Raw genomic sequence first — 23,382 nt, 5'->3', positions numbered from 1 at the left:
AAATGAACGTTTAGGAGCAGTTGGGCATTTTTTTCAGCTGTTCTCTTACCAGTACATGTACACAGAGGGGTTTATAGCTGTTTCTAGGCAGTTGAGTTTAGAAGCTTTTTTTTGTAAAGCAAAAAAATGGGTTCAGAGGCATTTGAAATGCCAAAATGCCTGTAATAGCTTGTAAACGCGGTAACTCGTGTTTAGTAGGGTTGTTGTTTACTGACGTTTTTCATTTTATTTATTTTCAATGGTTTTACTTGAAGTTTTTCACAGCACAGGAAAAGACCATGACATCAATTTTTAACAGTTTGCATACTTTTTGAAACGTCTAATACAGGTATGAACAGGATATCTTTTGTTATTTTTCTAAAGTTCCAGTACCTGACCTGTTTTGCCTTATCCACTGGCTTTTTTAATTTTAACCAAAAATTTTTTTTATTTTTTTACAAACTCTTCTTGACGCAAATGCGGCTAAACGGCCATTTTTAGATGTCAGTTTCTAGCTGTCAAGTTAGATTGTTCAGAAGAGGTTGAACAACGTCCCGTGTACATGAAGCCTTAAAGTCTGCTACTAATGACCCCAGAAGAGATGTGTATATTACATCACTCCCGATTTCTTTTTTTTTTTTTTTATAACACGCAAAAGCGGAGAACAGGGAAGAGCACTGGACCCCTGCTGTGAGCCGTATTTGTTTTAAGTGTGAACCCAGCCTGTTAACTAGTTATAGTTAGTCAAGTTGAGAAAAGACACAAGTCCATCTAGTTCAACCATAAAAATATGAAAAAAATTAAACAATCCCAAATACCCAATCCTATACCCACAGTTGATCCAGACGAAGGCAAAAAAAAAAAACTCCCCAGAAAAGCATGATCCAATTTGCTATACAGGGACATTTTCTTTCACTTCCTGTTTTGGTGGCACAGTTACCTCAGACAGGAAGTAAGGGGAACTCTCCAAAAGCAACACAGTAGAGCTGCACAATTCTGGCCAAAATGAGAATCGCAGTTTTTTTTTTTTGTTTTGTTTTTTTGCTTAAAATAAAGATCACAATTCTCACGGCCTAAAATCTTTCACAAAAATCTGAGCCAACTTTTCTGGCTAGGTTATTCCCCCCCCCCCCCCCCCCCCCCCCCATTAAAAGTAATTTTTTTCCCCAAAAAAATTGCATTTGAAAGACCGCTGCTCAAATACAGTGTGACATAAAATATTGCAACAACCACTATTTTATTCTCTAGGGTCTCTACTAAAAAAATATATTATATTTTTTTTGGGTTCTAAGTGATGTCTAGCAATTTCTAGCAAAAAAAATTTAACTTGAAAACAACTAAGAAGAAATTTTAGTGTTTAAGTGATTAAACGTTCCTAATTTAAATGCAGAAGTCTTTGATGTTTTAAAGACAAATTGATACAATATTTAGACTTAACATTCCACTGATAGAATGTTTTAAAACTTGGCAGACTGCCCATGTTACGACATATTCTGCGATCCATCGCAGTTTGCTACGGAAGTGACGTTCTGTTGCCACCATCTTGCTACACCCCACACTCGTCCACAGTAAGAAAGGGGTAAAGTGGGCATGTTACACCCACCGGAGTTTTGCATTTTACATATATTTATAACAGTAAAGTGAATTTATATATTGAAATACAGAACTTAGAACTCCATATGACTAGGTAGATGTTGAATTTTAAAAGCAGCAGCAACCCTGCTCCTCTCACAGGTTTGCTAATCTCACAGAAGTTCGCTGCTTTTAAAATTCAACATCTAAGTAGTCAGACGGAGTTGTAAGTCCTGTATTTCACTATATAAATGCATTTTACTGTTATAAGTACTTGTAAAATGCAAAACTCCGGTGGAGGTAACAACATGTCCACTTTACCCCTTAGTGTATCCTTAGTGTGGATAAGTTTGGGGTGTAGCAAGATGGCTGTGACGGAATATCACTTCCGTAGCAAACTGCGATGGGTCGCCAAATATGTCATTACACCCAGACTTTGACTTTTGACATAGAGAAAATTCTCTGCATACCAAAGATCGGGAAACCCTTTTGTCAAGATTGCAACAGGGAAAAAAATCGTGATAAAGATTCTTAACGATTAATCGTGCAGCTCTAAGACAGTCAGAAGTAAAAATGATTTTTGTTTAAAGGACATGAGAACGTCTTTAGCTTTTTGTTCTGTATACTTGTTGCAAATGATCATTTATTTCTTGTGTGGAATAATATAATATATAAAAAAAAACAAAAATCAAACTTGTCTCCACTGTGCAGTTCATTTTGCAGTGTGGCCCCGATCATCGTCTTCTGGGGTCCCCTGGCAGAATGCCATACTCGACGCCCACGTCATTGGATTTGATTGATAGCAGCACAGCCATTGGCTCCTGCTGCTGTCAAGTTATCCATTCAAGAGCTGAGAAACCCAGGCAGAGAGGATGAGCGCGTCTCCGCCGAGGGGAGCGAAGGGACTCGGGTAAGTAGGTTTACAACCCCTTTAAAGAGGAAGTAAAGGCACCTTTAGAAAAAAAAAATGCAACCTGCAAGGCAAAGGTATAATGAGCTAGTATGCATAGCATACTAGCTCATTATGAATAACTTACCTGAGAACAAAGCCCCCGAAGCGGGCCTCCTTCATCTTCACCGCTGCCATGTATCTCGGAGTGACTTCCTGGTCTCGCTGCTCCGGCGCTGTGATTCGCCGGAGCCGCGATGTAGGGTTCCATATTGTTGGCCCACCCTTTGCATCTATAACAGCTTCAACTCTTCTAGGAAAGCGGTCCACAAGGTTTAGGAGTATGTCTATGGGAATGTTTGACCATTGTTCCAGAAGAAGTCCATTTGTAAGGTCAGGCACTGATGTTGGAGAGAAGGCCTGGCTCGCAGTCTCCCCTCTAATTCATCCCAAAGGCGTTCTATCGGGTTGAGGTCAGGATTCTGTGCAGGCCAGTCAAGTTCCTCCACCTCAAACTTGCTTATCCGTGTCTTTTTGGACCTTACTTTGTGCACTGGTCCAAATCATTTGGTGGAGGGGGGATTATGGTGTGGAGTTGTCTTTCAGGCGTTGGATTAGGCCCCTTAGTTCCAGTGAAGGAAACTCTTAAGGAATCATGCAGCATACCAAGACATTTTGGACAATTTCATGCTTCCAACTTTGTGGGAACAGTTTGGGGATGGCCCCTTCCTGTTCGAACCAGTGCACAAAGCAAGGTCCATAAAGACATGGAAGAGTGGGTTTGGGGTGGAGGAACTTGACTGGCCTACACAGACTTTGGGATGAATTAGACCAGAGACTGAGAGCCGGGCCTTCTCGTCCAACATCAGTGCCTGACCTCACAAATGCACTTCTTGAAAAATGGTCAAACATTCCCATAGACACACTCCCAAGCCTTGTGGATGGTTTTCCCAGAAGAGTTGAAGCTGTTATTGCTGAAAAGGGTGGGTCAACTCAATATTGAACCCTATGGACTAGGACGATATGGAAGTTCATGTAAAGGCTGGTGTCCCAATACTTTTGGTAATATAGTACAGTCACATTTGTATGTGGGGCTTCAAATTTTTGGGGGAAGGAATTTTAAGAGCTTGGGGGATATATATAATATAACATGTCATTCTGCACTACCGACTGCATTCGGTGCGTGCACTGCTTTGGTTGTCTGTCAGTTAACCTCCCTGGCGGTAATCCTGAGTCTGGCACGGGCTAAAATTTCAGTACCACGAGCGGTAACCCTGAGCCAGACTCGGGATCGCATCGCTGGATACAGGGAGAGGTTACTTGCCTTGTCCCCTGGATCCAGCGATGTCCTCCGCACTGTGTGAGTGAGCCGTCCCCCACTCCATTCACACAGTGCCCGAGTGCCGCCGTGCTCCGTTCGTTGCGACGCACGGGAGAAGAGATCGGCAAAGTAAAAATACACAACTCATACAGTGCTGTAATCTTACAGTACTGTATAAAAAAAATTACACACCCCTTTGTCCCTAGCGGTCTGTCCAGTGCCCTGCATGCACTTTTATATTATAAATACTGTTTTTTTTTTTTTTTTGTTTTTTTTTTCTGCCTGGAATTTGGAGATTGTCCATAGCAACCAAAAACTGTCCCTTTTTTATGTCAAGTGATTTTAGACCAACTAAAAAACAGCGATAATAAATTAGAATCGCTTGCAGAATTGATTGATAGTGATTTGTGGGGAAATTCGTCATCAAACACTAAATCTAATGACAGCGACAATTCTGCAAATGAGCAAATTTCAGTGTTTTTGGATTTGATTACATTATTGAATAATTTTTATTATATTATAAACTTTATCATACCCAGGATGTCTACTAGACTCTTGTTAGAACAAATTTAAGAGTTATTCCTAAGAATTGCAGGACTACAATACAAAACGCCAAATTTCCATGCAAAATAATTGTACCGCTTTCAGCACCTAAAATCAGAAATAATCATACCACCAGGGAGGTTAAACTATGTAATGAGGGGTGCAGGGCCAAGCAGTTGGTGCACATGTCAATGGACACAGCCTAGCTCAGGAGTGTGCCTGCACAAGTGCCACCTCGGCAGATGGCTTGCTATGGGGGGGGGCACTTGAATCATTGTGGGGGACCCCAAAAGAGGAAGATCAGGGCTGGAGCAGGACAGGGGACACAGCCATTGTTGCTAGCGGCTATAATCGCATGCTAGAAATTTGAAATGCTGTTTTTACCCAGGTCGCTCATCATCTTCCTTTTATCATCTCCCCTTAATAACCCAGAACCAGAGGAAGGGTCCTCTGGTTCGATTGTTGTAACAGATCAGATTCAAGATCAAGGCATAGCATGTTACAGGTAAAAATTAAATAAAATCCCTTTAAAGTGGTTGGAAAGGCAGAAAGTGTGTTTTTATTTGTTTTTCATTCTATGCTTTAAGATAAAATAAATAAATTCTGTGTGCAGCATCCCCCCTAATACTTACCTGGGCCCCCTCTCTATCCAGTGATGTCCATGCGTCCTTCGGCGGTCTGATCGGCTGAGACACTTTAGCAGCGCCATTGGCTCCGGCTACTGTCAAAGTCAGTTAGCCAATCGGGAGAGAGAGGGGGGCCAAACAGCAGCTCCGTGTTTGGATGGACACACAGAGCTGCAGCTTAGGGGTACCCCCATAGTAAGCTTCTTGCTGTGGGGGCACTTGACAGGTAAGTGTTGCCAGGAGCAGTGAAGAGAGACATGAAACGAGGAGTATAGGGATTGCTCTATGCAAAACATATATATATATAAAATTTCGTACATCATGGGACACAGAGACTCAGTAATTACTGATGAGTTGTAGGGTATCGCTAGGTGATTGGACACTGTCACACCCTAGACAGGAAGTTTAACCCCTCCCTTTACTGGAGATACCTCAGTTTTTTTTTTTCTCCAGTGTCTTAGGTGTTGGTCACAAGTAGTTGTGTTATTCTGAGCTCCGCTGGAATATTCCTTACTGGGGCCAGCTATGCAACCGGATCCATTCAGTGTCTTTTTCAGGCCGAATTGGATGGTACCCGGGCCTCGTCCAAAGAAACAAGGCTTTACCTATAACGCTTCTCTTTTTAGAGAGCTGGACGCCGGGACCCAGTATTTTTTTTTTTCAGCCACATTCCTGGCAGGATGCCTTACAGGCCCAGAGCTGCGGATCCCCCCTTTTCAAGGGAGCCCCAGTCTCTGAAGGCTTTTTTCCTAACGGAGCCCACCGTGAGAGGTGAAGATTGTGCCTGTTGTTCAAACCCTGCAGCTGGATAAGGTCAGGAAGATTCCTCAAGAATTTTTCTAATTCTAGTAGGTTTTCTCCTTTAAAGTTAATGTATGCTATGCCTAAAGTCACCCCCGGGGGCTGCCAAGGACACCTTGAGTACTTTTCATGTCTGTTCTGTCTGCTTGGTGTCCACACTCTATGCTCCTCCAGCCATGCTCCTGGAAGGATCAAGGTAAGGGTTTTTTTCCTCTTGGGCATCTCCCTCTCTACGGATTAAGGGGCTGAGGCAAGCTTGGGCAGAGAGCGGTAGCATACCGCACTGTTCGCTGCTGCCAATACAGCGGCTTCACGTCCACCAGCCCTTCCCTCTCCTCCATCCCAGCCTCCCCTCCATGCTTGTCAGCAGGAATTAGAGCCTCAGCTCACATGGGAACCGCTTGTGTTTTTTTTTTTTTGTTTTGTTTTGTTTTTAAGAGCGGGGAGGGGGGGGCAGAATGCTAGGCCACACACGCTTTCTTCAGGTACACCCAGCCTATAGAGGGACACAGAGCAGATGGGCACATGCGAGTGTGGAGGACACAGGCATTTCCAGGCAGTATTTACTTAGGCACCAGACTTAGTCTTGGTAGCAGCGGCAGTTGCTGAACTACAGTGCTCAGCAGTCAGTGCATTTTTTTGTGGCACCTCTACATTTTGTTGCTTCTCACTATGGGTAGAAGAGGTACCCCAAAGAATAGGGTCTCAAAGGGGTCCCCTTCAAGCTCCGAGGACACCCCTCTGCAACACCTCCCCCGCAGGACCCGGGGAGGCTGGCCAGGGTGAGCCGTCGCGGTCCAGGCTGCAACTGTTTCTGGCACTTCAGCCCCTGTATACATAATAGGAGGTTTTTTCCTCAACCATAAACGGATTAGAGGAAAGATTGGTGGCCTTAATCGCATCTTCACTCAGTGGAAGAAAACGCACTAGGTCCCCTCTGTGGCCCAGGACCCAGAGGATCGGGAGGAGACTGATGATTCCACTTCTGAGGAACCTAGTGGAGAAGGGCCCTCTTCAGCTTCTCAGGATGAGAAGATATTGGCACAAATTCTTGCTGGATTGGTCTGTTCCATGTTTAACCACTTAAGGACTGCCTCACGCCGATGTACGTCGGCAGAATGGCATGGCTGGGCACAAGCACGTACCTGTACGTTGCTCTTTAAGTTCCCAGCCGTGGGTCGGGAGCGTGCCGCCGGCCTGTGCTCCGTGGCCACAGGAACCAGCGGACCCGATCGCCGCTGGTGTCCCGCGATCGGGTCACAGAGCTGAAGAACAAGGAGAGGTCTGTAAACAAACCTCTCCCTATGCTTCCCTGTGTGGCTGTCACCGATCGTCTCTTCCCTTTTATAGGGAAGGACGATCAGTGACGTCACATGCCAGGCCACGCCCCCTACAATAAAAAAAACACATAACGTCATACATAACACTACACTGCCCCCTAGAGGTTAACTCCTTCACTGCCAGTGTAATTTCCACAGGAATCGGTGCATTTAAATAGCACTGATTGCTGTATAAATGACAATGGTCCCAAAAATGTATCAAAAATGTCCGTGTCCCCCATAATGTCGCAGCCACAATAAAAATCGATATTACTAGTAAAAAAATTAAATAAATAAAATAATAAAAATGCTATAAAACTATCCCCTATTTTGTAAACGCTATAACTTTTGCGCAAACCAATCAATAATCGCAAATTTTTACCAAAAATATGTAGAAAAATACATATCGGCCTAAACTGAGGGGAAAAAAATGTTTTATTTTTTTGGGGGGGATATTTATTATAGCAAAAAGTAAAAAATAATGAATTTTTTTCAAAATTGTTGCTCTATTGTTTATAGCGCAAAAAATAAAAACCGCAGAGATTAACAAATACCACCAAAAGAAAGCTCTATTTGTGGGGAAAAAAGGATGCCAATTTTGTTTGGGAGCCACGTCACACGACCGCGCAATTGTCAAAGCGATGCAGTGCCGAATCGCAAAAAGGGGCCTGGTTCTTTGGCTGCAAATTGGTTCGGGGCTTAAGTGGTTTTTTTTCTAATCCTAAAGTTTTCTACACTTTATCCCATGGAGGAAAAATTTACTAAGATGTGGGGTCTACCGGCGGTTGACACCGTTATATCCTACGTAAAAGCCTGACTTGTCCTGTTGACAACGCTCAGATGCTTAGGGATCCAACTGATAAAAAAAAAAATTGTAATTCATATTAAAAAAACATATTTTCTCCTTGGCAGGTTCAGTAGCTCAACATGCAGTGACAGAAATTGGAGTCTGTCAATATTTGAGACCATGTTAAACAGGTGTTTAAAGCTTTACCTGAACAGCATGGCCAACCTACCAGCAGCTTTGTGTTTTGCTTTTGAAACTATCAGATTCTATCCTTCAGACCTCTCGCCTTACGCTTGGGTTGGTACACATGTGGTACAACTTATGGTTAAAAAAAATTGGTCAGCCGAATCGCCATGTAAGAAACTCCTGGCGGGATTTCCCTTACGTGGTGCAAAACTGGAGAGGATTTGGACAATTCTATCCAAAGGATCTCTGGTGGGTAAAGCACCCTTTTACCAGTCAACAAAAGGAGTAAATGTCCCTCCTTTAAACGGGCTCTTTCTCCAGTGCCAGGGTCATCAGCCTCCAAGCAGTCAGGCTCAAAGGTTAAAACTCGGTCAACCCCAGGGAAAAAATTCCTGGGGGAGAAGGTCTTCCAGACAAAACGCTAAGACCTCCTTATGAAGGGGTGCCCCCGCTCGCTCGAGTGGGGGGGGGGGGGTGAAGACTACTAAAGCTCTCAGGGCTCTGTCGGGAGGAATTTCGGGACAAGTGGATGGTCTCCACAATAACTCTAGGTCACAAACTATAATTCCGAGAATTCCCTTCTCCTCATCTCCTCAGATCAAATGTACCCAGAGAAAGTGTCTTTCTAGTGTTGGAGCGACTATTGTCGCAAAAAGTTATCATGGTAGTTCCAAGAGCAGGGAATGGGGTTTTATTCAAACCTATTCACGGTACCAAAGCCAAACGGAGATGTCAGACCCATTCTAGATCTCAAAGATCTAAACCGCTTTCTAAAGATACGGCCCTTTCGCATGGAATCGATCCGATCGGTAGTCTCCATCCTGCAAGGAGGAGAACTTCTGACGTCAATAGACATCAAGGATATGTACCTATTTTCCCTGCTCATCAAAAATGCGTGTTTCGATGTAGAAAAATGCCCCTTTCGGTTTGTAGCTCTGCCTTTCGGGCTAGCTACTGCACCTCGAGTGTTTACAAAGATCTTGGCCCCTCCTCTGGCCAGATTAAGGGCCCAAGATATAACGATAATGGCATACCTAGATGACTTGCTCTTGATAGACTGGTCGGTAGCCCGCTTGGACCAAGATTTAGTCACCACAATCAACTACCTGGAATACCTAGGTTGGGTCCTCAACTTAGAAGTATTCTTTAAAACCAGTAAGAAGACTAGAGTGTTTGGGTCTGGTCATAGATACAGCCCAGCAGAGGATATTTCTACCCCAAGCAAAGATCAATGCTATAAAAGAACTCCTTAGCTAGTCAGGGCAAAGAAGGGTCCTTCTATTCGTCTTTGTATGAGGTTGTTGGGGAAAATGGTAGCTTCATTCAAAGCAGTTCCCTATGCTCAGTTTCATTCAAGGCTGCTGTAAAACAGTATCCTCTCGGCCTGGAACAAGAAGGTTCAGGCGTTAAATTTTATGATGTATCTGTCTCCTACAACGCATCAGGCCTCATCTTGTGGTTGATACCCAAAAATCTGCGGAAAGGAAAATCCTTTTTACCAGTTACCTGGACAGTGGTAACAGATGCCAGTCTTTCGAAGTTGGGGGGCAGATCTGGAACAGTCGACTAAGGGAGATGGTCCAAGACCGAAAGGACCATCAACATTCTGGAGATCCGGGCAGCGTATCTAGCCCTAAAAGCCTGGACACTCAGGTTGCAGAGTTGCCCTGTCAGGTTCCAGTCTGACCATGCCACAGCAGTGGATTATATCAATCACTAAGGAGGCACCAAGAGTCGTGGCGGTCAGGGAGAAGTAAACCAGATCTTAATCTGGGCAGAAAGACATGTGCCGTGCATATCAGCAATCTTCATTCCGGGGGGTAGAGAACTAGCAGACAGACTACTTGAGTCGCCAGCAGTTAGTCCCAGGGGAATGGTCTCTTCACCCCTACATCTTCTTGGCCATATGCCAGAGATGGGGGGGGGGGGAGGGGGTTCCGGATGTAGATCTCTTTGCGTCCAGGTTAAATAACAAGATCGATAACTTTGTGTCAAGAAAGAGGGCTACTCTTGCATGCGGGACAGATGTGTTGCTAACTCTGTGGCATCAGTTCTCTCTGATTTATGCATTCCCTCCTATTCTGCTACTGCCACGACTTCTTTGCAGGATCAGGCAGGAAAAGAAGTCTGTGCTTCTGGTGGCCCCAGCATGGCCCAGAAGAGCTTGGTATGCAGAAATAGTGACGATGGCGGTAGGCTCTCCTTGGACCCTACAGTCTTGTCCAGACCTGCTATCCCAAGGACCAGTATACCATCCTACCTTACAAATGCTAAATTTAACGGTTTGGCTGTTGAAATCCACATTCTGAAGAATCGTGGGCTTTCGGGCCCTGTGACCTCTACCTTGATTAATGCAAGAAAACCAGCTTCCAGAATGATTCATCAGTCTGGAAAGCATATGTCTCCTGGTGTGAGTCCAGGGGTTGGCACCCCAGAAAATGTCATAAGCAGAATCCTCAAATTTCTGCAAAAGGGGTAAGTGATGAAACTGGCCCTGATTACCATCAAGGGCCAAGTCTGTGCCTTATCAGTTCTGTTTCAACTGTGACTTGCTTTGCATTCTTTGGTCCAAAGCTTTATACAAGGGGTAACGCGCCTTAATCCTCCATTTAAGGCGCCTCTAAACCCCTGGGATCAGAATTTTGGTTCCGTCAGCTTTACAGAAGCAGCCTATTGAACTGATGCATCAAATTCCCTTGGTTCTGTTGACAAGGAAATTAATTTTTCTGGTGGCCATTTCTTCTGCCAGAAGAGTATCAGAATTAGAGGCCCTCTCTTGTATAGAGCCGTATCTGATAATGCACATGGATAGAGTGGTGTTACGCCCTCATCCTAGTTTTCTACCGAAGGTCGTCTCAGGTTTTCATCTAAACCAAGATATTGTTCTGCCTTCCTTTTTTTTCCAAATCCCTGCTCTACGGAAGAGAAGTCACTACATTTTTTGGATGTAGTGAGAGCAGTCAAAGCCTATCTGGAAGTGACTGCTCAGGTTTGCAAAAAGGGATTCTTTGGTCGTATTGCCAGAGGGTCCTAATAGAGGACAGGCAGCATCGAAATCTACCATTGCTAAATGGATTCGACAAGTAATTGTTCAAGCTTATGGTTTAAAGCAAAAGATTACGCCTTTTCAATCAAGGTGCACTCCACTAGGGCTGTTAGTGCTTTGTGGGCAGTGCATCACCAGGCCTCTATGGCTCAAATCTGCAAGGCCGCAACCTGGTCATCAGTTCATACATTCACCAAATTTTATTGGGTGGATGTGAGAAGGCATAAGGATATCGCCTTTGGGTGTAGTGTGCTGCAGGCAACAGTACAGGGTCCTCAGGTCTGATTACACCCTATGTTGTGTGGTTTCCCTCTCCTCAGATAGCATTGCTCTGCGACATCCCATCAGTAATTACTGAGTCTGTGTCCCGTGATGTACGTGAAAGAAAATAGGATTTTTATAACCTGTAAAATCCTTTTCTTTTGAGGTACATCACGGGACACCGAGGTCCCTCCCCTCTTCTAATACACTTGCATCGCTTTGCTACAAAACTGAGGTATCTCCAGTAAGGGGAGGGGTTATATGGGGGAATCAAACTTCCTGTCTAGGGTGTGCCAGTGTCCAATCCACCTAGTGATACTCTATAACCTATCAGTAATTCTTTGTCCCGTGATGTACCTCAAAAGAAAAGGATTTACAGGTAAGCTGTTATAAAAGTGTGTGTGTGTGTGTGTATGTATGTATGATCTTTTTAAGAGACTTGACATTCACTTTAAGAGCATCTCCATAACTGTTTTGTCTTTTTGAAATGCTGATTACTGTTCTAATATGAGTTATTTATTTTACTTCCAGATTGAGCTGGAGAAAAGTTTGTACTCGGATCATGAGATTCAGCTTATAGAAGATGCACTGAACCTGCAGAGAAAAAATTCTGGTCACTATGATGATGACTTTGATTCTGATAGCAAGGATATTGTGCTGGCGCAAGATCTGGAAGACTCATGGGAGCAGAAGTGGAAGATGTTTAATTCTACTCCCAGAATAACAGGTATAAAATATAGATACACTGCATAGTATGTAGCAGCCCTTTTCAAGCTTTTTAATCCAGTCGAGCCCATACAAACTTCAGTCTGTCCTGAAATCCTTACTAGAACCAATGAATTGAGGGTCAGTAGAAAAAAATGTTTCCCCACATTGGTCAGTAGGAAGAACGCAGCCCTTAAAGTGGTGATCAGGATGCTAACAAGATTAATGGTGTCATGCTAATGGATTTGCCAAGAGGCATTGGCCCTAGAACTATGCAGGCAGGAGGAAATAGGAAGTGAAGGAGTCCCTAGCAACTTGGTCAGTTTGGACTCGGCACAGAAACATTGGGCACCCAGTGATACATATGTGCAGCATGTGGGTGTTAAATGTCAAGTTCACCTTTTATCTACCATACGTCGTATAGACGAATGGCGGTGGGCCAGGTGCTCTCTTCTATAACATCCTATGACGTCGCCCCTGTCTCGCAGCACTTGTGTCCGTGGAGCAGCTTAGCAGTTCATGGGAGCGCTGCGTTCCCCCGGATACGGCGCAATACCGTTCTTGGTAAAGAGCCGATGACCCGGCTCTTTACCCATGTAATCATCTGTGTCCAATCACAGCTGTTCACATGAAAATAAGAAAATGGCAGTTATCGGCTCTCTTCAACTCAAACTGACAGTGAGGAGAGCTCATTGGCCGCATCTCCCAATAGGAGATGTCCCTTGATTATCAGTGCAGCCCCAACCGTAGCCATTAGTGATGCCAATCAGTGCTGCCTTTCAGCACTCATCAGTGTCCCGCCTTAGTGCCATCTCACCAGTGCCCTTCAATGCCGCCTCATCAGCGCACATCAGTGAAGGAGAAAAATTACTAATTTACAATATTTTATGACAAACGGAGAAGCTTTTATTTTTAAAAAAACTAAAAAATCCAACAGTGATTTAAATACCACCAAAAGAAAGCTTAGTGTGAGAGTTTTTCAGACACACAGGATCCATGCCTTCCTTTACAATCGGAACGGCGACCTGCCTCGTTTACATAGGCAGATCGGCGTCCTGTCTCTCTGCAGGGTGATGGGCGAGTGCCAGTGGATATTGAGTCTGCGGTACCCTCCGATAGGCTCCCGCTATGTGTAATCACAACGGACGAGCCAACCATGGCACGCATGTGTGCTTCTATGAAATGTCAGAGTGTGTGTAATATATATGTATACACATGTCCGGCGCAAAGGTGCCACCCTGTAACAGTGACACTGTTATAGGGTGGACCTTAAGTGGTCTTGTAGCTTCATTAACGGAATAATGTTTGTGCTTCAGTATTGATTACAGCGTGATGGCAACCAGAATTCTTTCCCATTGCTATGCTTTTTTTTTTTTTTTTGTAGAAGCTGATCAGAAAAATGACAGGTCGTCATTAAACAGAAAGCTAGAAAACTCGCTGGTTCTGCTGGTTAAGGAAAGACTTGGAAATGAAGATATATGGATGTTCCCTCAGATGGCCTGGCAGGCTGGAGAAACTATGAGACAGACAGCAGAGCGAGCTCTGTCTACATTGTCAGGTAACGTGGTTCCTACCTACTGCTACGGCAACGTGAAACCCTTTATATTTGTAAAAGCCTGTTCTTTGCCCTAGCTAATGCATAAAGCTCCTGAGCTTACACATTCTTAAAATTAGGGCAAAAAAGTATTTGTTCCCTTGCTGATTTTGTACCTTTGCCCACTGAGTGAGAGACAGAATAACAACAGATAACAAATACCCAGAAAAAACGCATTTATAAAAAGTTCTAAATTGGTTTACATTTTAATGAGTGAAATAAGTATTTGATCCCCTATTAATCAGCAAGATTTCTGGCTTCCCGGTGTCTTCTATACAGGTAACGAGCTGAGATTAGACGCACCTCTTAAAGGGAGTGCTCCTAATCTCATCTTGACACCTGTCCACAGGCGCAATCGGATTCCATTCTCTCCACCATGGCCAAGACCATAGAGCTGTCCAAGGGACAAGATTGTAGACCTGCATAAGGCTGGAATGGGCTACAAGACCATCGACCAAGCAGCTTGGTGAGAGGATGACAACAGTTGGTGCGATTATTTGAAAATGGAAGAAAACACAAAATAACTGTCAATCTCCCTCAGTGTGGGGCTCCATGCAGGATCTCACCTCGCGTTTCAATGATTGAGAATGGTGAGGAATCAGCCGAGAAATACACGGGAGAATCTTGTCAATGATCTCAAGGCATCTGGGACCATCGTCACCAAGGAAACAATTGGTAACACAGCAACACTGCGAAGCAAAGGTCTGAAATTCTCCTGCGCCGGCAAGGTCCTCCTGCTCAAGAAGGCAGATGTACAGGCCCGTGTGAAGTTTGCTAATGAACATTTCGATGATTCAGAGGAGAACTGGGTGAAAGTGTTGTAGTCAGGTGAGACCAAAATTGAGCTCTTTGGCATCAACTCAACTTGTGTTTGGAGGAGGAGGAATGCTGCCTATGACCCCAAGAACACCATCCCCCATCATCAAACATGGAGGTGGAAACATTATGCTTTTGGAGGGTTTTTCTGCTAAGGGGACAGGGCAACATCACCGCATCAAAGGGATGATAGACCAGCCCATGTACTGTCAAATCTTGGGTGAGAACCTACTTCCCTCAGCCAGGGCATTGAAAATGGATCGTGGATGGGTGTTCCAGCATGACTATGACCCAAAACGCGCGGCCAAGGCAACAAAGGAGTAGCTCAAGAAGAAACACATTAAGGTCCTGGAGTGGCCTAGCCAGTCTCCAGACCTTAATCATATAGAAAATATATGGAGAGAAATGAAGGTTTGCGTTGCCAAACATCAGCCTCGAAACCTTAACCACTTAAGGACCGCCTCATGCTGCCACAACCGAGATATCCCTTTTTTACAGGAGGCGGTCCTGTGTACGATACCGGTGGTCTCCGCGGTGGGTTCGCCGTGACATTGGTTATCCCGCTCTCCCACGCCCTCCGCTGCTTACCAGAACAGTCGGTATCGGTGGAGGTGATCAGGTCCTTTCCTGTTGCTGGGTATGGAGATGAGTGAGGCTAAGATGGCCCCCACTTGTCTCTGTACCATAGGAGGGTGTCAAAACGTCACTTCCACCCATAGCTCTTAAAGGGCTTTTTTAATTTTTTTTTTATTGCATTTAAGTCTAGGGCTTAGGGCTGCAACTAACGATTATTTTTATAATCGATTAGTTGGTCGATTGTTTCGATTAATCGGTTAATAACCTTTAAAAAAAAAAAAGTGGGTCACATTGACGTTCATTGTGTATGTGATTTTTGTTCAGAAATGAAGTGAGAATTTCAAACAAAATTCTTTCAGCGAATATTCTCACCTGAAAATTGATCCGTGTGGCCAGCATAAGGCTCGGTACACACCTATGCAAGTCTTTGCTTTTGATCTGTTTCTGCAGTGCTTTTTGCTGTGCGTTTGATATTTGCGCACATGATTTTACTGCAATTTTGCATTTTTTGGACAGATTAAAAAACACAAATTGCTGCAAAAACGCATTACATTATTTTCTGCAGTTTCTCCTTTGAAGTATATTGAACCAAAAAAGCACAGTTTTTGCTTTAAAAGTCCCTGACCCTTTACAAATATGCAACGGCTGATAAAAACACAGATCTGAACGTGTCCCATAGGAAACCATGTAAATGAACTGTAGAGCGTTTCTGCAAAAAGCACCAACAAACACATAGATGTGAACCAGGTCTAAGACGTTTAGTAACATAATGGGGTTAAAAAGACTAAAATTAGCTCTTTATAGTATAAAAAAAGCAGATAATCACTACTGTAAGGGGTTCATTTTTGTTAATGTAGAACAGTGAAAGTAATATTTACAGTAGTGATTATATTTTTGTACTATAAAGGGCTCATTTTAGTGTGGGTTTTTTTTTTTTTTTTTTTTTTTAACCCCATCATGTTACTGGCCGATTTTAATCGATTATGAAAATGGTAATCGATTAATTTCATAATCGGTTAGTTGTCGATTAATCGATTCGTTGTTTCAGCCCTATTTAAGTCCAAATATGAGATCTGAGCACTTTTTGACCCCAGATCTCCTCATATATTTAAGAGGACCTGTCATGCTTTTTTCTATTACAAGGGATGTTTACATTCCTTGTAATAGGAATAAAAGTGATCCATTTATTTTTTTTTTGTATTTATTTTTACACTTTAAAAAAATAAAATAAAAATCAAGTAAAAAAAAAAAAAAGTTTAACCACCCCCGCTCCCCCCCGTCCCAATGAGCTTGCACACAAGTGAACGCACGGTGTAACATTATCTTTCACAATATAAAAAAAAAGGGCTAGTTTTACTGTGTTTATTTTTTTATTTTTTTTTTTTTTTTATTCAAAAAAGTTTTTTTTCCAAAAGTGCGCTTGTAAGACCGCTGCACAAATACGGTGTGAAAAAAAGTGTTGCAATGACTGCCATTTTATTCTCTAGGGTGTTGGGTAAAAAAAAAAACAAATATAATGTTTGGGGGTTCTAAGTAATTTTCTAGCAAAAAAAACTGTTTTAAACATGTAAACGCCAAATCTGAAAAATAGGCCTGGTCCTTAAAGAGGGATTCCACCAAAAAAAAAAATATTAAAAGCCAGCATCTATAAATACTACAGCTGCTGACTTTTAATAAATGGACACTCACCTGTCCCGGGTTCCAGCGATGCCGAGGCCGATCGATCGCTCGGCCCTCGGCTGCTGTCGCCACCATTCTAGGTGAGGGAATCAGGAAGTGAAGCGAATCGGCTTCACTTCCCGGTTCCCTAAAGCTTGTTCCTTTTTTAAAGCATGTTGTTATATAGCACAGTGCTTGTGCTGTCGTTTGGCCCCCTGTATACCCCAAAAAACCTGGCTGATCCTGCCTGACTATACCCTCCCCTCTGCAAACAGACTGCGATAATCATGGCTGCTAATACCATGGTCTGTTTGCGTGATTCTGTCAGCCGCAGCTCTCCCTGTGTCCTCTGTGAATGAAAATATTTAAAGCGACTTGGTTAAGGAAGAAATTACTCCCGCCACTCCTGCGTCGCAGCAAGGAGAATTGCTTACTTCTTTTAGGAAAGAATTGGCGGACACGTTTGAGACTTTTAGGTCTTATCTGCACAGACGCCCAGTTGCTGGTAGCAGTGTACCTCATTCTCAGTCCTCGACTCCTGTTTCCAGAGGGGGCAGTGACTCAGAGGATGAGTGGCGTAGTATGTCCTCCGAGGAAGAAGCAGATGAAATTAAGCTGCTTTTTCTCCTTACAAATTATCCTTAGACGAGGTGGATGATCTCCTGAAAACGATCCACACAACTCTAAACATCACTGAGGATAAAGACCAGCTATCTCTGCACGGTAGAATGTTTCAGGGAATGGGTGAGGTGAAACACAGGGTGTTTCCAGTGCATACGTTTCTTTCAGAAACCATTTAAAAGGGAATGGAAGGACCCAGAGAGGGCCCCCTTTTTTTTCCCGATCCCTCAAACGCAGATTTCCTTTTGATGAGGACAGCTCTCAGGTTTGGAATAAAAAGCCTAAGCTTGACGGAGCATTCTCTCAGGTTTGCAGGAATATGGACCTAGCATTTGAGCACATGGGCATCTTAAAGGATACCATGGACAAAAGAGCTGATTCCCTCTTAAAGAAAGCCTGGGACTCAACCCTAGCAAACTTAAAACCAGCTATGGCATCAACAGTGGTAGCTAGGAACCTGGAGCACTGGTTGGAACAGCTAAAAACCCATATCGAGGCAGGAACCTCCCGTAAGGACTTGCTGGATACCCTGCCGGTTCTTCTGAAGGCGGTAGGCTATATGGCAGATGCTTCGGCCGAATCTATAAAGATTTAGACCAGATCTTCAGCGCTGATAAACTCACCACGTAGAGCCATTTGGGTTAAGACATGGATCGGGGGATACAGCGGTTTACCGTAATGAGGGGGATTTGGTTTTTGGTCCAGACCTAGAAGCAATACTTGACAAAACGGCCAATAAAAAAAAAGGCCTTTCCTGTAAAGAAAAAGGTCAATCCTCAGGGGGGGCAAGAATTTTCGTCCTTTTCGAAAAACCCCAGAAACTAAGGAGGCGGTATACAAAAGACCCTGGAAACCTCAGAGAGGCAGGGGTAAGTCAGGGGTACTATTCCGTTCCCCGGCCCCAAACACAAAGAGCCAGTTACGATCTTCCGGCTGTGGGGGCAAGGCTTTAGACCTTCTTCCCACAGTGGAAGTCTGTGACAACCAGCCCGTTTATCCTAAAAACGATAAAGGAGGGTTACAGGCTGGAATTTTCTCAAACTCCACCAGTTCGTTTCTATGTAACTCAGGCTCCTCAAGACCTATAGAAAGCAGTAGCCATGTCTGCAATCTTACAAGAATTACTCCAGCAGGGGGTGATTACATACATTCCCCCTCCCCCGAAGAAGTAGAACGGGGGTGTTATTCACACATATTTTTGGTTAAAAAAAGCCATCAGGCAAGTTCAGATTAATTCTGAACTTAAAAATTCTAATTCGAACAAATCGATCCGACACAAGAAATTCAGAATGGACTCTATCTTTTCAGTAAGGAGTCTCCTGACCCCAGGCTGTTTCATGGCATCTATTGACCTGAGGGATGCTTACCTCCATGTGCCTATAGTCACGACATCCCAGAAACACCTAAGGTTTGCGGTCAGGACAGAAACCTAAGTCCTGCATTTTCAGTTCAGAGCTCTCCCGTTCGGGCTGTCCTCGTCCCCGAGGATATTCACAAAAATTTTGGCAGAGGCCCTAGCTCCTCTAAGAATGGAGGGAATATCGATTATCCTATACGATCTTCTTTTATTTGCCAGAACAAGGGACCTATTGGGGAAGGACCTGGCAAGGACAAGGGGGCACTTGGAAGGCCTCGGTTGGATAATAAACGAGGAAAAATCTCACATGACTCCAGCTCAGTCACTAAGATTCCTGGGTTATACCATCAACTACATACAGGAGAGAATTTTTTTCCCGGAAGAAAAGATAATAAAGGTCCAGAATGCAGTAAAGAAGACCCAGACGAACCTGCTTATTTCCATCAGGGCAGCAATGTCAGTGTTGGGTCTTCTTACTGCCTCTATCCCAGCTGTACAATGGGCATGCCTCCACGCAAGGGATCTCCAGCAGGCAATTTTGAGAAATTGGTCCTATGGAGAGTCCCTGGAAAAAATTCAGAGTGCCTTCTCGTGTTCAGAGTAAGTTCTGGCGGTGGAGGAGCTGCACAAACGTAGACAGGGGCCTACTATGGTGTTTCCCGATAGACAGGAGGTTGACAACGGATGCAAGCTCCTGAGGGTGGGGTGCCCACCTGGAGGGACAGATGGCTCAGGGAAACTGGACAGCCAAGGAGGCCAGGAGATCCTCCAATTGGAAGGAACTAAGGGCTATCCAGTTGGGACTTTGGACCTTCAGGACACTGGTTCAGGGTCTCCATATCCAGGTCCTGTTGGACAACACCACAACAGTGTCTTGCATAACAAGACAGGGTGGCACAAGAAGCAGGGTATTGCTCACCCTAGCAGGTCAGATCATGTCCTGGGCCGAAAGAAATCTGAAGTCACTGACAGTGATGCATCTAAAGGGCAACCTGAATTCTGTAGCAGAGTTTTTGAGCAGGGAAAGGATTCTGAAGTCAGAGTGGAGTCTGAACCCCGAAATTTTCCAAAAATTAACAGAAAGATGGGGATGTCCACAGATAGACCTGTTTGCATCCCAGAAAAACACAAAGGTAGAAACCTTTCCCCTAAACAGACAGGACCAATCGAGGGGTCTGGATGCACTAGCACAACCCTGGAACTTACACTTGTGCTACGCCTTTCCCCCATTTCAGATGACCCCCTTGGCCCTGAAGAAGTTACAAAGGGACACAAGTATGATTCTAGTGGCTCCCTTTTGGCCCAAGAGAGCTTGGTTTGCAACCATACAGAAGATGGCGGTGGAACCTCCATTGGGTTCTCCCTCACTGGCGAGATCTCCTAACCCAGGGACCTCTTCAACACCCAAATATCGAGCACCTCAGTCTAACAGCTTGGTTATTGAGGAGCAGATCCTAAAGAGAAGGGGTTTATCCGATAAACTCGTCTTGACCCTTTTAGGTAGTCGGAAAAAGACTACAAGAGCTATTTATTTTAAGACATGGAAGAAGTTTAATTCCTGGTGTCTACAGAAAGATTTCCCACCCCAGGAAATGCTTTCAGTTTTAGAATTCCTCCGTGACGGAATGGAGTTAGGATTAGCAGCTAGCACCCTGAAGGCTCAGGTGGCTGCTTTCAGTCTTCTTAGAAAAGCGGCTATCGCAGGAGCCTCTTATCATTCAATTTTTTAGGGCATTGGCCAGAGCTAGGCCGATACCTTGTAAGTTTTTTTCCAAGATGGGACTTGTCCTTGGTTTTGCAAGGTTTGATTAAAAAACCTTTTGACCCCCCAGAGGAAGCAACAATCAAGTTATGGTCGCTTAAGCTAATTCTCTTAGTGGCAGTCACTTCAGCTAGAAGGGTAAGCGAGTTGCAAGCCCTTACTATAGCTGAACCTTTTTGTTATATATTTCTGGACCGGGTAGTGCTAAAAACTGACCCGGGTTTTTTTGCCAAAAGTCTCACCAGCTTTTCATAAGGCAAAAGAGAATTCTCCCTACCTTTTTGTCCTACACCATCCAACCCAAAGGAAAGGTCCTTCCATAACCTGGATGTGAGAATATGCCTGCTGCACTATTTGGAGATCACCAGAGAGTTCAGAAAATCGAACTCGCTCTTCATTCTATTCGCAGGACCACGTAAGGGCTACAGTGCTTCCAAGAGCACTTTAGCTAGGTGGCTGCGTTTTAGCCATTAGTGAGGCCTATATGGCTTCAGGGGCAGAGCCCCCTACAGGCGTAATCGCCCACTCCACACGTGCAGTAGCAACATCCTGGGTGGAAAGAGCAGAGGCCTCTCCGAGTCTAATTTGTAGGGCGGCCACGCGGACAAGTTTCTCCACCTTCACCCGCCACTACAGGTTGGACCTGCTGTCGGCATCAGAACAATTGTTTGGCACAAAGGTTCTGCAGGCGGTGGTCCCACCCTAGAGTAAGTACTCTCCAGGTGCTGTCCTGAAAGACGAGTGGAGAAAACCCTAGTTAGACTTACCGGTAACGGTATTTCTACGAGTCTTTCAGGACAGTGCTGATGAACCGCCCTAGATTGTATTTGAAAAAAATGTAGTGATATTGCTATGTTCTGCTTATCTATTTTCAGCATGGCTGGAGGTACTCTTGGAACAATTGAGGCGATAGTGGAACTGACCGCTCTTTAAAAAAAACTGCAGTGTTTCCTGGGAAAGTGGGTGGAGCTGTGCTCTCTCCAGGTACTGTCCTGAAAGACTCGTAGAAATAGTTACCGGTAAGTCTAACTAGGGTTTTTTTTTTGTTTGTTTTCTTTTCTTTTCTTTTACAGAGCACAGGCCTGGAGACACATTTTAAGGTACAGATGAGGTGATTTCAAAGAAGTGGGTTAACCACTTTAACCACTTAAGGACCAGGCCTCTTTTTCAGACTTGGTGTTTTCATGTTTAAAACTGTTTTTTTTGCTAGAAAATTACTTAGAACTCCCAAACATTTTATATTGGTTTTTTTCCTAACACCCTAGAGAATAAAATGGCGGTCATTGAAATACTTTTTTTTACACCGTATTTGCGCAGCGGTCTTACAAGCGCACTTTTTTTTTTTTTTTTTTAAATCACTTTTTTGAATAAAGAAATAAGACAACAGTAAAATTAGCCCAATTTTTTTTTATATTGTGAAAGATAATGGTATGCCAAGTAAATTGATACCCAACATGTCACGCTTCAAAATTGCGCCCGCTCGTGGAATGGCGTCAAACTTTTAGCCTCAAAAATCTCCATAAGCGACATTTAAAAAATTCTACAGGTTGCATTTTTTGCGTTACAGAGGAGGTCTAGGGCTAGAATTATTGCTCTCACTCTACTGATCGCGGCGATACCTCACATGTGTGGTTTGACCACCGTTTTCATATGCGGGCGCTACTCACGTATGCGCCCGCTTCTGTGCGCAAGCTCGTCGTGACGGGGTGTTTTAAAAAAAAAAAAAAAAATTTTCTTTATTTTAATTGATTTTATTTATTTTTACACTGTTAAAAAAAATGGATCACTTTTATTCCTATTACAAGGAATGTAAACATCCTTTGTAATAGAAAAAAGCATGACAGGTCCTCTTAAATATGAGATCTGGGGTCAAAAAGTCCTCAGATCTCATATTTGGGCTAAAATGCAAAAAAAAAAAAAAAAAAATCTGACATTTAAAAAAAAAATATACCTTTAAGAGGTATGGGCGGAAGTGACGTTTTGAAGTCGCTTCCGCCCTCCTATGGTATAGAGACGAGTGGGGGCCATCTTAGCCTCACTTGTCTCTATGCCCAGCTAGGAAGAGGACCCGATCGCCTCCGCCGCTACCGACGGCTCCGGTAAGCGGCGTAAGGTGCGGGAGGGGGGGGTGGCACCTCTCCCGCCGCCGATAGCGATGATCTCGCGGCGAATCCGCTGCGGAGACCACCGTTATCGTACAGCCGACCACCGCCTGAAGAGATGGATATCTCGGTTGTGGCAGCAGCTGCTGCCGTTACCGAGATATCCCTCTTCAAAAAAAGGACGTACATCCCCGTTAGGCGGTCCACAAGTGGTTAATGACTTGGAGAGGATCTGCAAAGAGGAGTGCGACAAAATCCCTCCTGAGATATGTGCAAATGTTGTGCCAACTACAAGAAATGTCTGACCTCTGTCATTGCCAACAAGGGTTTTGCCACTTGTTATTTCACTCATTAAAATGCAAATCTAACTTTTTTTTTTTAAATGCATTCTGGATATTTTTGTTCTGTCTCTCACTGTTACAGTAAACCTACCATTAACATTGTAGACGGATCTTTTCTCTTAGTGGGCAAATGTACAAAATCAGCAGGGGATCAAATAATTTTTCCCCTCACTGTATATTAAAAAGGTAAATGTGGTTCGCCAACTTCTCAACTACCTACTTTTACCACTGAAGTGAGTTTTGGAATAATTTTCTCCTTTTGTTTCTCCTCCTACATTTTTCCTACAGTTTGAGAGAGGCAAAATTTGCCAACAATCTCATACATGATTAAGTCTGCTATAGAAAAAAAAAAACGTTGATTATAATTATGCTGTAATTATATTTCAACAGTTAAGGTGGACCCTGCCTGCAATTTCCTCCTTATTACTGAAGAGTCTACATACAGAGATATAATAAGCAAGTGGGAATTTAGCCCAGAAATCAACTATATATATATTTTTTTTTTTTTTTTTTGCACAC

The 23,382-nt window shown here is 43.8% G+C and overlaps 1 protein-coding gene across 1 annotated transcript in view; it reads left to right on the top strand.

Annotated features, from left to right (window-relative positions):
* The window catches only part of MRPL46 (mitochondrial ribosomal protein L46), a 32,508-nt gene that overhangs the window by 3,184 nt on the left and 5,942 nt on the right, over positions 1 to 23,382 (top strand). The window contains exons 2-3 of the mRNA XM_077473319.1: positions 11,862 to 12,057; positions 13,420 to 13,593. Coding sequence (XP_077329445.1) covers positions 11,862 to 12,057; positions 13,420 to 13,593 — 370 coding nt within the window. The remainder of the gene's footprint in view (positions 1 to 11,861; positions 12,058 to 13,419; positions 13,594 to 23,382) is intronic.

The sequence above is a fragment of the Lithobates pipiens genome, unplaced genomic scaffold (assembly GCF_037356315.1).
Source record: "Lithobates pipiens isolate NorthernLeopardFrog02 unplaced genomic scaffold, aLitPip1_a1.2 Scaffold_8, whole genome shotgun sequence".
Classification (NCBI taxonomy): domain Eukaryota; kingdom Metazoa; phylum Chordata; class Amphibia; order Anura; family Ranidae; genus Lithobates; species Lithobates pipiens.
This window is presented reverse-complemented; position numbering and strand designations above follow the sequence as displayed.